This window comes from Grus americana, chromosome Z, assembly GCF_028858705.1.
Source record: "Grus americana isolate bGruAme1 chromosome Z, bGruAme1.mat, whole genome shotgun sequence".
In the NCBI taxonomy this organism is placed as follows: domain Eukaryota; kingdom Metazoa; phylum Chordata; class Aves; order Gruiformes; family Gruidae; genus Grus; species Grus americana.
In genome coordinates this window covers 58,163,645-58,181,329 of record NC_072891.1, presented here as the reverse complement: position 1 = coordinate 58,181,329, position 17,685 = coordinate 58,163,645, and the positions used below count along the sequence as shown (strand labels likewise).

The 17,685-nt window shown below is 42.5% G+C and overlaps 1 protein-coding gene across 3 annotated transcripts in view; it reads right to left on the bottom strand.

The window, feature by feature from the left end:
* Positions 1-17,685, bottom strand: part of ADAMTS19 (ADAM metallopeptidase with thrombospondin type 1 motif 19) — a 161,431-nt gene that overhangs the window by 116,183 nt on the left and 27,563 nt on the right. For all 3 annotated transcript variants that reach the window (XM_054809886.1, XM_054809888.1, XM_054809887.1), the window contains one exon: positions 5,452-5,617. In XM_054809886.1, coding sequence (XP_054665861.1) covers positions 5,452-5,617 — 166 coding nt within the window. The remainder of the gene's footprint in view (positions 1-5,451; positions 5,618-17,685) is intronic.

The window sequence follows — 17,685 nt, the reverse complement described above, 5'->3', positions numbered from 1 at the left end:
AACACTTGTTTCTTCACATACTCACAAGTAAGTAAAAATTACAAATAATTACTCATTATTGAAGGTACAGCATATAAGAGATAATAAGTCCTGCAGAAAAACATACCTACACCAATAATGCATGTGCTAACAAGATAAAAGTCAGAAAAAATTGCTTCTTGGGATTAAAGATGCATAAATTAATCTTAAAAATTTAATTACATTGGCAAAATAAAAAATAAATGCTACAGAAGAGTTATGCGCAATAACACTTCTATGTTTTGTGCAACTATAGAAAATATGAAGATTCCATATCAATTTATTACTTAAACTCAATTGACTGAAAGGAAAGCTAGAAATACTCCAGTATTGCAGCAAGTCTAGAAATACTACAGCAAGTACATGTCATATTCAATAGGCAATTAAGAGAAAATAACAAGTGTTAACAAAACAATGAAAATCCCCAAAAAACCTAAAAGACCTGAAACTCCAGCTATTATAACCACAGGTTGCATGAAATATCTGAGCCAACGTTAAGAACATGCTATGACTACAGGTCTCCTGGACACTTACAAGTCTTCAGGCACAAGAGCATTCCCCGAGTACGTTCACATGAGGCCCAGGCTACAGAGCAATCACTGTAACTCCTGAGGCTTTCTTTCCCCAGGGAAAAGAAAATGGGTACCCAGCCATACAGAAATTGTGGTATTCTGGCTAGGTAGGGAATATTCAGGAGCTTAGGAAGCCATGAGCTGTACCTCCACTATCATTTGGATAGGGATTTAAATGTCTTAATGCAGAGTGACTACTTGTTTCTGACCAAAGGAACAGAAACCAATACCTCAAGCAGCACCATCTCCATCTAGTGCAACCTCATAGATCTAGAATCATAGAATCATGGAATGGTTTGGTTTGGAAGGGACCTCAAAGATCATCTAGTTCCAAACCCTCTGGCATGGGCAGGGACACCCTCCACTAGAACAGGTTGCTCACTCCATTCAACCTGGCCTTAAACATGTCCAGGGAGGGGACATCCACAGCTTCTCTAGGAAATCTGTTCCACTGCCTCACTGCCCTCACAGTAAAGAATTTCTTTCTAACATCTAATCTAAATTGACCCTCCTTCAGCTTAAACCCATTACTCCTTGTCCTATCACTACACTCCCCCATAAACAGTCTCTCTCTGCCTTTCCTGTAGGCCCCCTTTAGGTACTGGAAGGCCTAAGCCTTCTCTTCTCCAGGCTGAACAACACCAACTCTCTCAGCCTGTCCTCAGAGGACAGGTGCTCCAGCTCTCTGATCATCTTTGTGGCCCTCCTGTGGACTTGCTCCAACAGGTCCATGTCTTTCATGTACTGGGGACCCCAGAGCTGGATGCAGTACTCTAGGTGGGGTCTCACAGGAGCAGAGTAGAGGGGCAGAATCACCTCCCTTGACCTGATGGCCATGCTGTTTTTGATGCAGCCCAGGATATGGTTGGCTTTCTGGGCTGCAAGAGTGCGTTGCCAGATCATGTTGAGCTTTTCATCAATCAGCACCTCCAAATCCTTCTCCTCAGGGCTGCTCTCTATCCATTATCCGCCCAGCCCGTAGTTGTGTTTGGGATTGCCCTGACCCACATGCCTTGACCCAACAAGGACCTTGTGTTTGGCCTTGTTGAACTTCATGCAGTTCACAGGGGCGCATCTCTCAAGCCTGTCAAGGTCCCTCTGGATGGCATCCCTTCCCTCCAGCGCATCGACCACACCACACAGCTTGGTGTGGTCAGCAAACTTGGTGAGGGTGCATTCAATCCCACTGTCCATGTTGCCCACAAAGATGTTAAACAGTGCCGGTTCCAATACTGACCCCTAAGGAACACCACTTGTCACTGATCTCCTCTCGGACATTGAGCTATTGTCCAAGATTGTTTGGACATTGAGACCTATGACCGAGATCATTTATGCATGTTATTTCATGATTATCACATGGAAACAGGAGATCCACCAACATGGCTCTCCCAGCTAACTGCCCAGTCTACACCCCATAAAGTCAAACTTCTGCTTTTGATCCAGTGAAAGTAGCAGGCTTTTTCCTGCAAAATGGTATCACTCTAAGAGGAGAAGCACAATCTGCTCATGACTCAGAACAGTATATTGTTTATTACCAGAAGTGAGAAGTAAAAGAGGAAGCTTCCCATCTCCTAAATACAGAAAGGATTCAAAACTCAGATCTACTGTATCCTGCATAAAAGTTCTCGCTCTCTAGTCCGTGTGAAAAAGAATGATCATTTGAGAAGATGATTTTTTTTTTTTCCCCAAAATGCCCCACAACTTTATCATGAGCTAGTTTCACTGTACAAAAAACTTCAGCCTGGAACAAGCGCTTCAGATTAGGTAGAAGGAAAAAGTTTAGTTTTTCAATGTGTCCCTTTGCTCTAATAGCAACTGCTTCTCTCACATTTTCTCTGTAACACACTTGTGAACTACTTGCTTTGAAAGGTTTCATGGGCCATGTGCTAAAGAAAGATTTGGAGCGTGAGGTCTGTGTATGTGCAACTGGCTCCCATATGTAAATAAATCATACACACATTCAACAAAATTATATACACATACATTCTCACAAATCCAGAAAGCATCTGCTTCTGTTGGTACTATTCTCTCCCTCCCCTAATTAATAAGAATAAATCTACCCCATTCAAAAAAACAAGTTCTTTGTTCTCTCCAAACAAGTTTGGCTGTGTAGCATCATTCAATCCAGCCCACAACAGTAACGGGCAACAAACAATACCTACTTAGATTGCCTCTTCTAGTTCTGCATGAAAAGCTATTATTTCCAATAGTCATCCTTCAACACCTTCAGTACAGACATTCATTCCTTCTAATAATTACAGTTCATCACTGGCAATACACATTTTCTTGATAGGTAGCCAGTCTTTGAGATCAATTTGGCTCAAAACCAGCAGCATAAATACCTGTCCCAGAACACCTAGTCTGATACAGGAGCACTGTAGAAGCAAGACATCCTGTTGTAAGATAGATCCATATTGCTGAGAAGTTGTCATATTGCTGAGAGAATAGTTTCTTGGTGTCACACAGCTACAACTCTACCAAAGACAGCTTGTGCATAACCCAAGAGTATCAGAAAGCCCCACATAATCACGTGTTTTATCTTTGTTTCATTATCTACTTAGTTTAGGATTTGACTTAAAATTCTCAAATATTGCTGTAAAGTCATATTTTTTGTTGCTTCAACACCCCCTTAAGGCTATGCCCATACCGTGAATGTTTTGGTGATATTATCTAACTGCATGTCACACCAGCAAATTGCTTCTAGCATAGACAGAGCTTTTATGCATGTAACTTACTGCAGTCCCATTTAATAAAATAACTTGTAGCAGCAGAGTGAGGAACTGGTCTTGCTGGTACAATATCATCAGTTAGAAATTGCAGATATTTATACTCCCCTGGAAAAAAGGTTATGCCAGCATATGCTAATCAGTTATGCACAGCTTGAGTTATTTTGAAATTTCAGGCTAGTAGTAGAGATAAGGAAACTTATTTCAAGCAAATATTTGAATCTCTGTTGACAGACTATTTGAATTAAGTCAGAGTCTTGGGCATAAGATTATTAGAACAGAATAAGCTGACTTTCCCATTTTAGAGCATAAGAGAAAGTGAAAGGATGACAGGAAATTAACATGACAGAAAAATAATGTCCTTACAGAAGAGTTTGCATCTTCACTCATTTTCATACACATCATGGTTTGCTATTTATCAGATGCCTCTCTCTCCTTTCCCAGTGCACACATCATGCATACTTTTAATTTTCTCTCATTTTCTCACTCCCAAACACATGCAGGCATGCATGCTCTAACTCATTTATCACTAATAAGGAAGAATAACCAGCTTTACTTTATGTGAACAACTTTTGCTAATACAGAAGATTTCACTTTTAGTTAAGCAGTGGCAATGTAATACAATGCCTAGAAGATAAATATAGAGCCTGATGGAGGAAGTTACATGTCATTTATTTAGTCCCTCTTAATAAAAACAAAAGAGCCTTGCTTTGCTAATTCATCTTTGATTTCAACCTATGGATGGATGCCTAATTATAAAAACAATACTTCCAAAATGGAAAAACAAAACAAAACAAAACAAAACCTGTCACATTTATTCTGTAACCATATAAAATGGAAAGAGCAGTATAAGTCTTCAGGAAGAACCACACAATCACAGAAAAATTTAGGCTGGAAGGGATCTCCAGAGATCAGCTAGGCCACCTTCTGCTCCAGTCAGGGCAAGCGTTGAAGTAAGATCAGCTCTTTTAGAGCCATTTCCAGATATGTTTTGTAAATGTCTGTCTCCACAGCCTCTCTAGGCAACCTCTTCCAGTGCTAAGCATTCTTGCTGAAATTTTTTTTCCTTATGCCCAACTAAAATTTCCTTGAACGCAAGTTACAACTCTTGTGTTTCATCCTGTCATAGCATACCTCTAAGGAAAGTCTGGCTTCATCTTCTCTTTGCAGCCCCTTAGGCACTGAAAAACTGCAGCTGCATCCTCTCTTTACCTTTCTTTACCTTTGAAATAACCCAATTCCTTCTGCCTCACCCCAAATGTCATATAATTCAGCTTCCTAGCCATGTCAGTGCACCTCCACTATTTCTTTCCACTTTGTCAGTATCTCACTTACACTAGGTTAGGAGACATGAAAAAAAAATGCCTATAAATGTGCACTCATTATGGTTTGTTTCCTGGGAAAAAAGTAATTTCTCACAACATTAAAAACACCCTCAGCTCATGCTGATGTCAAAAGACTGAGATGTCCTCTATCCTTTGAAGAAGAGGAGCTGATGATGAAGTAAGAACACCACAATGTCATCTTTCACAAAAGCCATTTTTCCCCTGTCCATTGAAAACAAATATTAAGTCATGACTATGTGCCAAATTTTTGTCGAAACCCTTGTACTTCAACACCTTTTCCTACCTGCCATTGAGGAAGATGCATTAGGACTGTTTCATACAGTTCTTCTAAGTGTCAATCATAGAACAAGAACACTGTTATGAAAATAATTTCAATTCAGTGTCAGACCCATATGGAAGCTCAAGACTTATTACTAAGTGAAACTGGGATGAACTGTGCTAATGTTTTAAAATGGAAAATTAAGTACTGCACGCAGTAAGTAATTAAGCAACTACAGAGAGGTACAAGAAACAGATTGTAATTATTAAGTTGAACTAAAAAAACGACCCGAAGATTTTTACTTTCAGATATAATTGGACGTGAAGAAGCAATGTCTATTCCTCAATGGACAGTTCTCTTTTCTGACAAGTGAAACGGCAGCCTCATCATGCCACCTCGAAGTCCACCATAAGTTACTGCTGCAAGAACAATCAGATATGCTTTTGTTGGGGGTTGTTTTTAACTACTATCTACATATCTTAAAAATATGTTTGCTACAGTAGATCTTTCCAGTGAGATTTGTATATTACCTGTAACAACACCACAGTACTGATTCTGAGAAGCTGGCTTTTCAGTAATTTTCTCCTCTACGGACCTTTTTCGTCTGTACACCCTGTGTGCATGACCTGTCACAGCCAAAGTGCGATTGAGTGGCTCAATAAATATGAAGTCTTCATTAATCTGTATAAAGCCCATCTGCAAAGGAAAACAAAAGGAACACATAAGATAAAAAAATTAAGAAAGTATGAAATTGTGCACAGTCCTGCAGAAGAAAAAACCCCCACGAAACTCCATTTAAGAAAACTCTGTGTTTTAATAACCTTACCAGTAAGGTGACTACCTTTATATTCTACATGCCTTTCTACTTAAGTGAACTAGAATAAATGGCATTTATTTCAGCTAAATCTGAGTGGGTGGGTGGCTACATGCCAGTAGCAGATGCACGGTAAAAGATCTGGAATGTTAAAAGTTTGCTTTGGGAGACCCATAGGGTCATTTAAATATGTACAGCATGTACAGAAAAGCCTATACACTAGTTTTATTACTAAATGTATTGTCACATTTTCAGATAACTATATTTAATGACATTACAGAAATAATTTAGGGCATAAGAATATATCCTGAACAACTATTAAACTGGAAAAGACATCCCGTGGCACTCTTCTTACACTTTTTAAAAAATTTTAAAAAAAAAAGTAGTATATAAAAAGGCAGCAATCCCTCCTTGGTTGCCAGCAGCTAAAACAGAAAAACATTCTAATACAGCCATTTAGTTAGTTAGCTCCCCACTCCTACACCAACATATTTATATACACTAACATACATAAAAAGCTAACACACCAGATGCATATATAATATTACAAGAGAGTGGCCAAAGTTAAAAAAAATACTATAAAACGTATTTATATAAATACCATACAAATCTAACTCAGCTCAAATTGTTAAGCTGCCAACACACACAAGTTCCTATCAAGAGTAGAGCTGGAAACAGCAAGGTTTTGTGGGGTTTTTTTCCCTGTAGAAACTGCCATGAGCAAGACAGACAGATATCTTTCTCATTCTCTAAACTTAAAAACGTATTATACAGTTTTGCTACATAAAGAAAACAATGTGGTTCATCTTGCTAATAGAAGCAAAAAGCATTTCTGTATGTCTTCTTGTTGTAAGAATGGAAAGAAACAAAATTATTTTGTTTCTTCTGGAAGTATGTAGATGCCATTATCACACTGGATATCCTGCCTGACCTATGGATAAATCATCAAAAAGAAATTCCAATGCAAGCAAGAAAACAAGATTAAATTTTATAGGTGTTACAAAATACAATTTCCTTCAAACATAAGTAGGCTTTACTTCAAAAAGAAAAATACCCAACACAATCTCTCTACACTATCACATTAAATAAATGTGAATACACGTATTTAATTTTTCAATCAGCTACACTAGCTGCAGAATGCTGAACAGATGTTGAAAGGTCATCATAAACATTGTATAGAAACATAAGAGTAGCTGGGTTGGTTTGGTTGTTCTGTTCTTTTTTTGCACTTTTTAGGTCAGTTTATCTTGATCATAAGCTTTAAATGTTACACGTTTAGAAAATTAGCTACTTATGTATTGGCAGGTACTTTCCCTACGCTTACCAGTGACATGGTTTAGCCCCAGCCGGCAGCTGAGTGCCACACGCCGCTCGCTCACCCCTCCCCCAGTGGGATGGGGAGGAGAACAGAAAAACGATGGCAAAGCCTCGAGGGTTGGGATAAGGGCAGTTTACTGGGACAGCAAGGGAGAGGGAAACAATCAACAACAGTACTGATAACAGATATTCACAATGGGTGATAACAGAGAACAATTTACCGATCCAATGACCGATGACCAACCTGACCGACACTCAACCGGTCCCAGAGCCACGCCAACCGCCCCTGCCCGACTGGCCCCCCTTTTATGGTGAGCATGATGTCACATGATATGGAATAGCCCCCGGCCAGCTTGGGTCACCTGTCCTAGCTCCTTGTGAAATTAACTCTGTCCTTGCCAGAACCAGGACATTATCCACCCCTTATTCCACACCATCTACATCATGCCCAGATTATTTCACAGATCTCATTCCCTTACTCTATGGGCTATCGCTCTAAAATGTCTGTCGAGTTCATTTAGTCCATGGCTTTGGGTTCCATCTGCCATTACAGTCTCTCAGAGCAGGAGCAATGGTGCGTGCTACTGGATTGTTGCACGCTGCATCTGGAGGTTTTTTTGCACAGCTGGTGTATCTAGTATGGTCCATGATCACAGTCTGGATGTCAAAGATGTGATTTTTGATGAAGTTCCTGGGCACCAGTTGAAGTCAGTTCTAGTTCCATCATCGTGGCACTTTGTTCAGTTTCAAAGTCCATCCTTCATTAGTTTTGGGTGATTCTTATGGTCATACCATTGACACAGTATATAGCTATTAACATCAAGCAATTTAATTTATTGGCTATTTTCACCCAAAATCAAATCCCCTTGGGGTAGACGCCGGACTTCCCCATCCTTTCTCATCACCCACCAAGCGCACCCTGGTCCCTGAGCAAAAGCAATCCCGCAGATGGGCTTGCCTTTGCCTGAAGCGGGGATAACCCAAACCGTTTTACCCAACATATTTTTCATGCGCACTACAGGAACTTTATCCCCTTCTACTGGGCGTGGAAATTTTGATTGGGCAGGGCCAGCTCGATTGGCAGATCCCTGAGTGTTAACTAACCAGGTGGCCTTTGCTAAATGTGTGTCCCAGTGTTTGAGGGTCCCACCACCCATTGCTCTCAGGGTAGTTTTTAGCAGTCCATTGTACCTCTCAATTTTCCCAGAGGCTGGTGCATGGTAGGGGATGCGATACACCCACTCAATACCATGCTCTTTGGCCCAGATATCTATGAGGTTGTTCCGAAAATGAGTCCCGTTGTCTGACTCAGTTCTCTCTGGGGTGCCATGTCACCACAGGACTTGCTTTTCAAGACCCAGAATAGTGTTCTGGGCAGTGGCATGGAGCACAGGATATGTTTCCGGCCATCCAGTGGTTGCTTCCACCATTGTAAGAACATAACACTTGCCTTGGCGGGTTTGTTGGGAGCGTGATGTAGTCGATTTGCTATGCTTCCCCATATTTATATTTCAACCATTGTCCTCCATACCACAGAGGCTTTACCCGCTTGGCTTGCTTGATGGCGGCGCATGTTTCACATTGATGGATGACCTGTGAGATTGCGTCCATGCTCAAGTCCACCCCTCGATCACGGGCCCATCTGTATGTCGCATCTCTTCCTTGATGGCCTGAGGTGTCATGGGCCCACCGAGCTATGAACAATTCACCCTTATGCTGCCAGTCCAAATCCACCTGAGCCACTTCAATCTTGGCAGCCTGATCCACCTGGTGGTTGTTTTGATGTTCCTCAGTGGCCCGACTCTTGGGTACGTGGGCATCTACATGACATACCTTTACAACTAGCTTCTCTAGCCGGGCAGCAATATCTTGCCACAATGGGGCAGCCCAGATGGGTTTGCCTCTGTGCTGCCAGTAGCTTTGCTCCCACTGCTATAACCACCCCCACAGGGCATTGGCCACCATCCATGAGTCGGTATAGAGGGACAGTGTTGGCCACTTTTCTCTTTCAGCAATATCTAAAGCCAGCTGGATGGCTTTCACCTCTGCAAACTGGCTCGATTCACCTTCTCCTTCAGCAGCTTCTGCAACTTGCCGTGTAGGACTCCATACAGCAGCCTTCCACCTTCGATGCTTTCCCACGATGCGGCAGGATCCATCAGTGAAGAGGGCATATGGTTTCTCATCTTCTGTTAGTTTATTATACGGTGGGGCTTCTTCAGCACGTGTCACCTCCTCCTCTGGCAACATTCCAAAATCTTACCCTTCTGACCAGTCTGTGATCACTTCCAGAATTCCTGGATGATTAGGGTTTCCTGTTCGAGCCCACTGTGTAATCAGTGCAACCCACTTACTCCACATAGCATCGGTTGCATGATGTGTAGAAGGAGCCCTCTCTTTGAACATCCAGCCCAGCACTGGCAGTCGGGGTGCTAAGAGGAGCTGTGCTTCAGTGCCAATCACCTCTGAAGCAGCTCAAACCCCTTCATAGGCTGCCAATACCTCCTTTTCTGTTGGAGTGTAGCAGGCCTCGGATCCTCTGTATCCCCGACTCCAAAATCCCAGGGGTCGACCTCGAGTCTCCCCTGGTGTTTTGTGCCAGAGACTCCAGGTAGGGCCATTCTCCCCGGCTGTGGTGTAGAGCACATTTGTGACATCTGGTCCTGCCCAGACTGGCCCAAGAGCTATGGCATGAACTATTTCTTGTTTAATTTCTTCAAAGGCTTGTCATTGCTCAGGGCCCCATTTGAAATCATTCTTCTTCCGGGTTACGTGGTAGAGAGGGCTTACTATCAGACTGTAATTCAGAATGTGCATTCTCCAGAAACCCACAACGCCTAAGAAGGCCTGTATCTCCTTTTTGTTGGTTGGTGGAGACATGGCTGATATTTTGCTGATAATATCCATTGGGATCTGACGCCGCCCATCATGCCACCTTATTCCTAAAAATCGGATTTCCTGCGCAGGCCCCTTCACCTTACTTCATTTTATGGCAAAGCCAGCCTGCAGCAGGATTTGGATTATTTTCTTCCCTTTCTCAGAAACTTCCTCTGCTGAGTTGCCCCATACAATGATGTCATCAATGTATTGCAGGTACTCTGGGGCTTCACCCTTTTCCAGTGCAGTCTGGATCAGTCCATGGCAAATGATGGGGCTGTGTTTCCACCCCTGGGGCAGTCGATTCCAGGTGTACTGGACGCCCCTCCAAGTGAAGGCAAACTGTGGCCTGCACTCTGCTGCCAAAGGGTCCTCTGAGAGACCAGGCAAACTAGACAACGGTTCAATTTCCTCCACTTCCAAGGCGGCTATTCCAAAAGCCCACCAGTAGCCTTTTGGGTCTTTGAAATACCCTTTCCGGAGGTAGTCTGTGCCCAGGATGCACGGAGCCTCTGGGCCAGTCACAATGGGGTGCTTTTGCCTCTCATTCCCAGTTAGACTTACTTCAGCCTCCAACAGTGTCAACTGTTGGGATCCCCCAGTCACACCAGAAATAAATATCGGTTCCACCCCTTCATAATACAATGGCATTACAGTATACTGTGCACCAGTGTCCACTAGGGCCTTGTACTTTTGTGGGTCCGATGTGCCAGGCCATCGGATCCACACAGTCCAATACACTCCATTGTCCCTTTCCTCCACCTGGCTGGAGGCAGGGCCCCTCTAATCCTGCTCATCATATTCACTAGTCATCTCTTGCAAAAAGGACTTAGAAGTCCCTTCAAGAGGATCACAAGTGCAATCAGGCCTTCCACTTGATCTGGGGGGCTGCCCGGTGGAAACTGGAGCAGCATTCTTTCTGGAAGAGTCCCTTTGTCCAGCTGTCTTGCCTTGTAGCTCATGTACGCGTGCCCGCAGGGTTGACGTACGCTTCCCATCCCATTTCCTCATGTCTTCTCCGTGGTCACGCAGATAAAACCACAGGATTCCTCGTGGTGTGTATGCTCTATATCCCCTCTCTGGAGCAGAAAAACGCTTACTCCTAACAGCTGCAATACGGGTCTGTACAGGTGGGAAGTACGATATATCCTCTTTGAGTTGCCGGATGTCCTGGGACAGTTTCTCCGCAGCCGAGACGAGGGACGAAGAAAGGCTCTCTTCATATTGCCGGAGTCGGCCAGCCACTTCGTCCACTGTGGGTGCCTCTTCACTTTTCCAGTCGACTACTGCCAGTGAGTTGGCGTACAATGATGGTGCACTTCGCACAAATTTTCGCCACATGGGTCGGGTACACTGGACTTCATCGGGGCCTGTGGGCAACTGTGCGTTGTCCGGATCATAATAAACCATCGCCCACACAGCTAATTCCCTCAGATATTGGATACCTCTCTCCATGGTGGTCCACTTGCCTGGCCGGCATACGACATCTTCGCTGAAAGGATACCTTTCCCTCACACTTGACAGGAGTCGCCTCCAGAGGCTGAGGGCCTGTGCCTTCTTCCCAAAGGCCTTGTCAATGCCCCCTTCCCTAGAGAAGGATCCTAGCTGCTTGGCCTCCCTGCCCTCCAGTTCCAGGCTGCTGGCCCTGTTATCCCAGCAGCGGAGCAGCCAGGTAATAATGTGCTGCCCTGGAAGGCGGCTGAAATCTTTCCACATATCTCGCAGCTCACTCAGGGACAGGGATCGGGTGATCACTTCTGGTTCTGGCTCTTCTTTTTGTTCTCATGATGGTCCCGGTTCATCATCATCTCTCACTAAGCGAACCGATTTCCTTGTGTATTTCTTTTTGTGTATAGGGGCGACTGATACTGGTATGGGTAGATCTTTTGGCTCGGCTACAGCGCCTGTTGCAGGGGTTTGGGCAGCTGCAGTGCCTGTTGCAGGGGCTTGGGCAGCTGCAGGACCTGTTGCAGGGGCTGTGGGTCTGCTCTCTCCCTCTGGATGGTGCTGTCTTCTGCCAAGCAGTGTTTGACAGATTGTGGCCAGGGCCCAGCACAGTGCAGTAAGTTGTGTCTCCTTAGAATCCCCACAGCATTTTCCTTTCAAATATTCTACCATTTTATCAGGGTCTTGCAGTTGTTCGGGAGTGAAGCTCCAAACCATTGGGGGTGAAAAGGTCTCTAGATACCCACCCATACTCTCCCACATGCCATGCCAGCCCTGACCATTCAGCCTTGGGGAAGATCCCTGGGTGGTATTCTTGAAACAATTTTCGCTCACCCTGAACGGGACTTGGAAAGCATGCAGGAGACCTAGCAATAGGAATATACTGGCCTGAACATTCCAAGGGTATTCAAAATTCTCAGAAATTGTTGTGACCAACCAAAAGGGAAAAGGGGAGGTGAAAGAGTGGGAGAAGGTATCCCCCCTGTCTTCCCCATAGATTGGGTGCAATTATTAATCAATTCTGAAAGATACTGACCGAGGTACGGGCCTGACAAAAATGCTACGTACAAGTACCAGCTCAGACTCATGACCGTCAATGATATCATAAGTCATTACCACACAATACAACAACATGAGAACACAAACCCCTCTCCCAGAGGTGATAACCAGCGCCACAGGGATTACATAGAGTAAACATGGGTTTTACAAACCAGAGCCATGTGACCAAACAGAACATCATTACGACCAGCGACTGTTTCAATATCATTACAAATGCTTATAACGATTTTGCTTTAACACACTTGGGTCAGACTTGTCGTTATCCCAACCCCTCGAGCCCCATGTTGGGTGCCAAAAAGGACTGACGTGGTTTAGCCCCAGCCGGCAGCAGAGCGCCACGCACCGCTCGCTCACCCCTCCCCCAGTGGGATGGGGAGGAGAACGCAAAAACAACGGCAAAGCCTCGAGGGTTGGGATAAGGGCAGTTTACTGGGACAGCAAGGGAGAGGGAAACAATCAACAACAGTACTGATAACAGATATTCACAATGGGTGATAACAGAGAACAATTTACCGATCCCAGGGACCAACACTCAACCCATCCTGGAGCCACCAGAACCGCCCCTGCCCGACTAGCCCCCCTTTTATGGTGAGCATGATGTCACATAGTATGGAATAGCCCCCGGCCAGCTTGGGTCACCTGTCGTAGTTCCTTGTGAAATTAACTCTATCCTTGCCAGAACCAGGACAACCAGATACCACTTCTATATGTCTTGAATAATGTTACCTTTACATAACAATTAACTTTTCTAATATATACTATAAATTATGTTAAATGAAATTTTATTTAGAAGCATAGTTCTCAAATACCAGTAAAAAGCTTAAACTCTTTTTGATTCAATTTTTATCTAATGCTCAATTTCACTCAGGCATAGATTTTTTTTTGTTTTAAAAATCATTATTTAGCCTATGAAAGATGCTGATAAACTTTGGATACAGAACAGGAATAGGAGCCCATGAGGTGGTGCTGCATGTTTCCCCTTTCCACCTACAAAAACCAAGGCCTTAGTCCACCTTGAACAAAGACTCAACCATAGCACATTCGCTGTATTTCTGTCTTCATCTCTTTGCTGCAAAATGACACCAGGGCTTTAAGATGCCGTTCTTCAGATTGCCAACTAGACATACCGAGAAGCTGTGCTAGGACCACTAATGCTATGTTTTCTTTCAGCTCCTTGCATAAACTGAACTTTATGGGAGGGAACTCCGAAAATTATTACCAGTCTCTCGAGTCAGCAGTTAAAGAACTGGACATTGATGTAAAATTTATGGAATAAAATTAACCTCAGTTATATATGTTTAAATGGGTAATTTTCAGACAAATCTGGATTATCAAATAATTATTTTTATAATTTTTATAATAATTTTGACGGATTTTGAAAAAAAGGTGACTGTTTCTCCATCCCTCAGACAATTTCACAGGTAGAAAAGGGAAGATGAAACTGTATCCTTGCCAACCATGCCCTTATGTTTTCATAATCATTAGAAATGGAGTTAAGATCTTCTATGACAAAGCTAAACACACAAAGCAGAGAAAATCAAAGACATGCATTAAAGCACCACAGTTTCAATGTGTTTTCAGATATTGGATGCCTGGGCCAAAGACAGGCTTTAGACAGTTCAAATGGCAAAACCTCCATGCCATGAAAATACACAGCAAAACAAAGACTAAAAAATATATTAAAAAAAAATAATATGCATCTGGGGTAGAAGTTTGAGTTCTGAAGAACTGATCCTTCTCCCACCAGTTTCATCTGAAAAGCTACCACTGCCCACAGCTGCAACTGAAAAGGCTACCAGGATGGTGGTCTCCTATCATGAAAAAGTAATATAACATGCCTTTCTTTCCCCTGCATTCATGTATCCCTGCATTTTCAAGTTTCTTACCTGAAATAAACAAAACTTAAATGTAGCACACATACATCTCAATGGAGTTCAAGCCTAAGAGAACTTCATTTTGCAAAAAAAAATTTCTTCAGATCTCCTAAGTAAGGATGAACAGGATACTTGCTCTGCATTTTATTTTCTTTATGCAGTAGTGTGAGACCTTAAGTAGAGGGCAGACTTCATCAAATAAGCATGTAAAGCATTACATGGGACTAAGTATGGACACTCTGAAAGGGATTCACATCCACTACATGTATTTTAAAGTACACATTTGCCCTCATAAATGAAAACTTTCCACAACATACATTCACTTTCTTAAAAGAAACAAACACCAAAAGGCCATTTGGAAACACTAGTGCTGAACAGAAATGAACTTTTTGTCTCATCTAAAATAAAAATAGCTCATATCTGAAATATGCCAATAATCACAAAAAGTAAGCAGATCAGAATTCTTCTGAAATTTTTTTTTCATACATCCAATTGGAAATATCATAGATGAGAGATGAAGAATGAAAAATATCTGAATATTCTGGGCAATTGCATCTGATAAAAGATATAACGGAAACTGCTATGTCATCTGATTTCTAACATCTATGTTAGAACACTCAAGCTAATCTTTTCTGCCCAGCACTCCTTTCCTAAAAGGACAGCAATTTCTTTTTTTCCTATTTGGAGCATATATAAGCATTTTACACTCTGTCATGTATCCTATGAAAACGTGAAGTAAATCTACTGTTTCTGATAAAGTTATATTACCATGAGAAGTTATACAAACATAAAAGCAAAGTAAATTTGTGAAGACCACCTATGCATAGAGTTACCAGATACTGGGTATAAGCCAGGAAATGGCAAACATTTCTTTATATTCTTATATACTCTTCCTTGCATACCAAATCAGAGTGGCAGCTTGTTATCATTCAAAGTTGAAACAATGCGGATTTTGAACATAATATTGTTTCTTGCCAAATTTATAGAAATAAGGCAGCAAAGGAATGTAAGAAAAGTGAATATGCTTTCCTAAGAACAGGAATTGAGAAGTAAGAAAAGAAGAAAATATACTTCCCTTGTTATTCATTATCACAAAAAACCCAGGATGACAGAAGAATATCTACAAGCATGTACAATAGTCAGATATCAAGTTATTCCTATTTTATTATCCCAGAGAACAGATGGGGCACAGATAATACTGTGTCAAAAAGGAGACCTTACATACCACAAGACAGTTATGAAACAGCATTTTGCCAATATATTGTTTCTGTCACAGAGATTCATTGAAATGCAATAATAAATGCAGACTACATAACACAGACTCCAGAGAAATGTCAGAACATTAAGGCTTTTTTATGTTTTTAAACAGTGTTTGCCACCTCCAAAGGATGAGTCTCAGTGGTCTACAATTTATCATTAGTCACTTAGGTAGTAGCATAATCCTGAGGCTTGACATGTCAAAGCAAAATATTTCATTCACTAAAAAATTCACCACTGTGGTGGGTTAACCCTGGCCAGCTGCCAGAGCCCCACCTAGTCACTCTCCTATTCCCCCTCCCCAACACGACAGGGGGAGAAAATAAGATTAAAAACAAAAAAAAAAGTCATGGGTCGAGATAAGGACAGGGAGATCACTTAGCTATTACCATCATAGGCAAATAAAACTTGACTTGCAGAAAATTAATTTAATTTATTGCCGATTAAAACAGATTTGGATAGTGAGAAACAAAGACAAATGAAAACAACACCTTCCCCTTCACCCCATGTGGCACAGGATGGGTGGGGAACAGGAGGGCATGGTCAGCATATAAGTTTCTCTCTGCTGCTCCCTCATCCTCACACTTTACTCCTCCTCCCTCTCCATAGGCTGGAGTCCTTCAGGATAAGCCTGCTCCAGCACAGGCTCTCCACAGCCTGCAGTGTCCTCCAGGGCATGCCCACCTGCTCTGGCCTGGGGGTCCCCATGGAGCACCTGCAGGGGGAATATCTTCTCTGGCACCTGGAACTTCATCTCCTGCTCCTCCTCTACCCTTGGAGTCTGCAGGGATGTTTCTTTCACTTTTATCCCTCCCTCCTCACAGTGCTGGGCAGCATTTTACCCTTTCCTTTTCCCAGGGGTGTTGTCATCTTGAATGAGAGGCTCAGCCGTGCCCTGCGGCAGGTCCACTGGAACCCACTGGAACTGGCTGTGGCCAGCACAGGGCAGCCCCTGGTGTCATCCCACAGAGGCCATCCATACAGAGCTACATACCTGTCCCCCCTCCTGCAAGTTACTACTACCAGCTGCATGCTTGCATGCACACAGGCATACCTAATAATGGTATGTTCCCCTAAATGATCGGTAGATTCAAAATTTCCTAATTCTCACCTTTCTCACCTGATGTAAACTCCCACCATGTTACATCTTTTCTGTTTTCTCACTACTCTTTTGTGTCTTCATCCATTCAACAGGCATCTTAAACTAGATTTCAGTAATAAATGGACATAGAGCTGCCATGTCATGACCCCAATAAAAATTCTCCCTGCAGTCTACTCTCTGCTGTCTTGTGTGCAAGGACAGGCTGTATGAAACTCACCATAGTGCCCAAGGCAAGCAGCAATACTGTCATAGGAAAAATGCATGCCCATCAGATGTAGAAAATGTACATATAGTTTAATAAACATATTACAACCATCAGCACCAAAATAGTAATGTCATCTGCAGTACCAAAATGAAAGGTTTTCTTCAATATACAGTGCAAAAGACAATTATTGTTTACTAGTTCAATATATACCAGTTTTGAAACACATTCCGGTAAGCTTAGACTTTGTACTATTTGTAAGATGTCCCAGAATTGAAGATTTGTTCCTGACTAAAGGGGCAAAACCTTTAATTTGCATACCAGTATCCCACTCTGAAGAAGGTTTTCCCCCATGATTTTAAAAGTCCAGATTAAATTTAGTATCATTATTCTAAAAATGCTATCAGGACCTGACTTCAGCTGAAATACTACAAAAATAAAAGTCTCCAGCTCTTACTAATGCATATAATAAAGCAATCTCAAACAACTTTTCAAACTGCATAAATAACAAGGTAAGAACGTCACATGTTCTTGTTATTCAAACACACTACAGCTTTCCATCTTTAAGTACCTTCATTGCTGAAGGCTGAAGAAACAATCATAAGTGCCAGCAACTTCTGTCTTCAATTAACTGCATTTCCGGGCTTTGCACAGCATACACACATTGTACTTCTAGATGTTTTCTCTGTCTACCTGCTCACTCCACTCTGCTGCATAGAGTTAGGAGAAGTCACAGTGGGGAGAGAGTCAGTATTATCTCTGCTGACTGGCTTTGAGTGGCCAACATAGCATTCAATCCAAATCCAATCCTTTCTG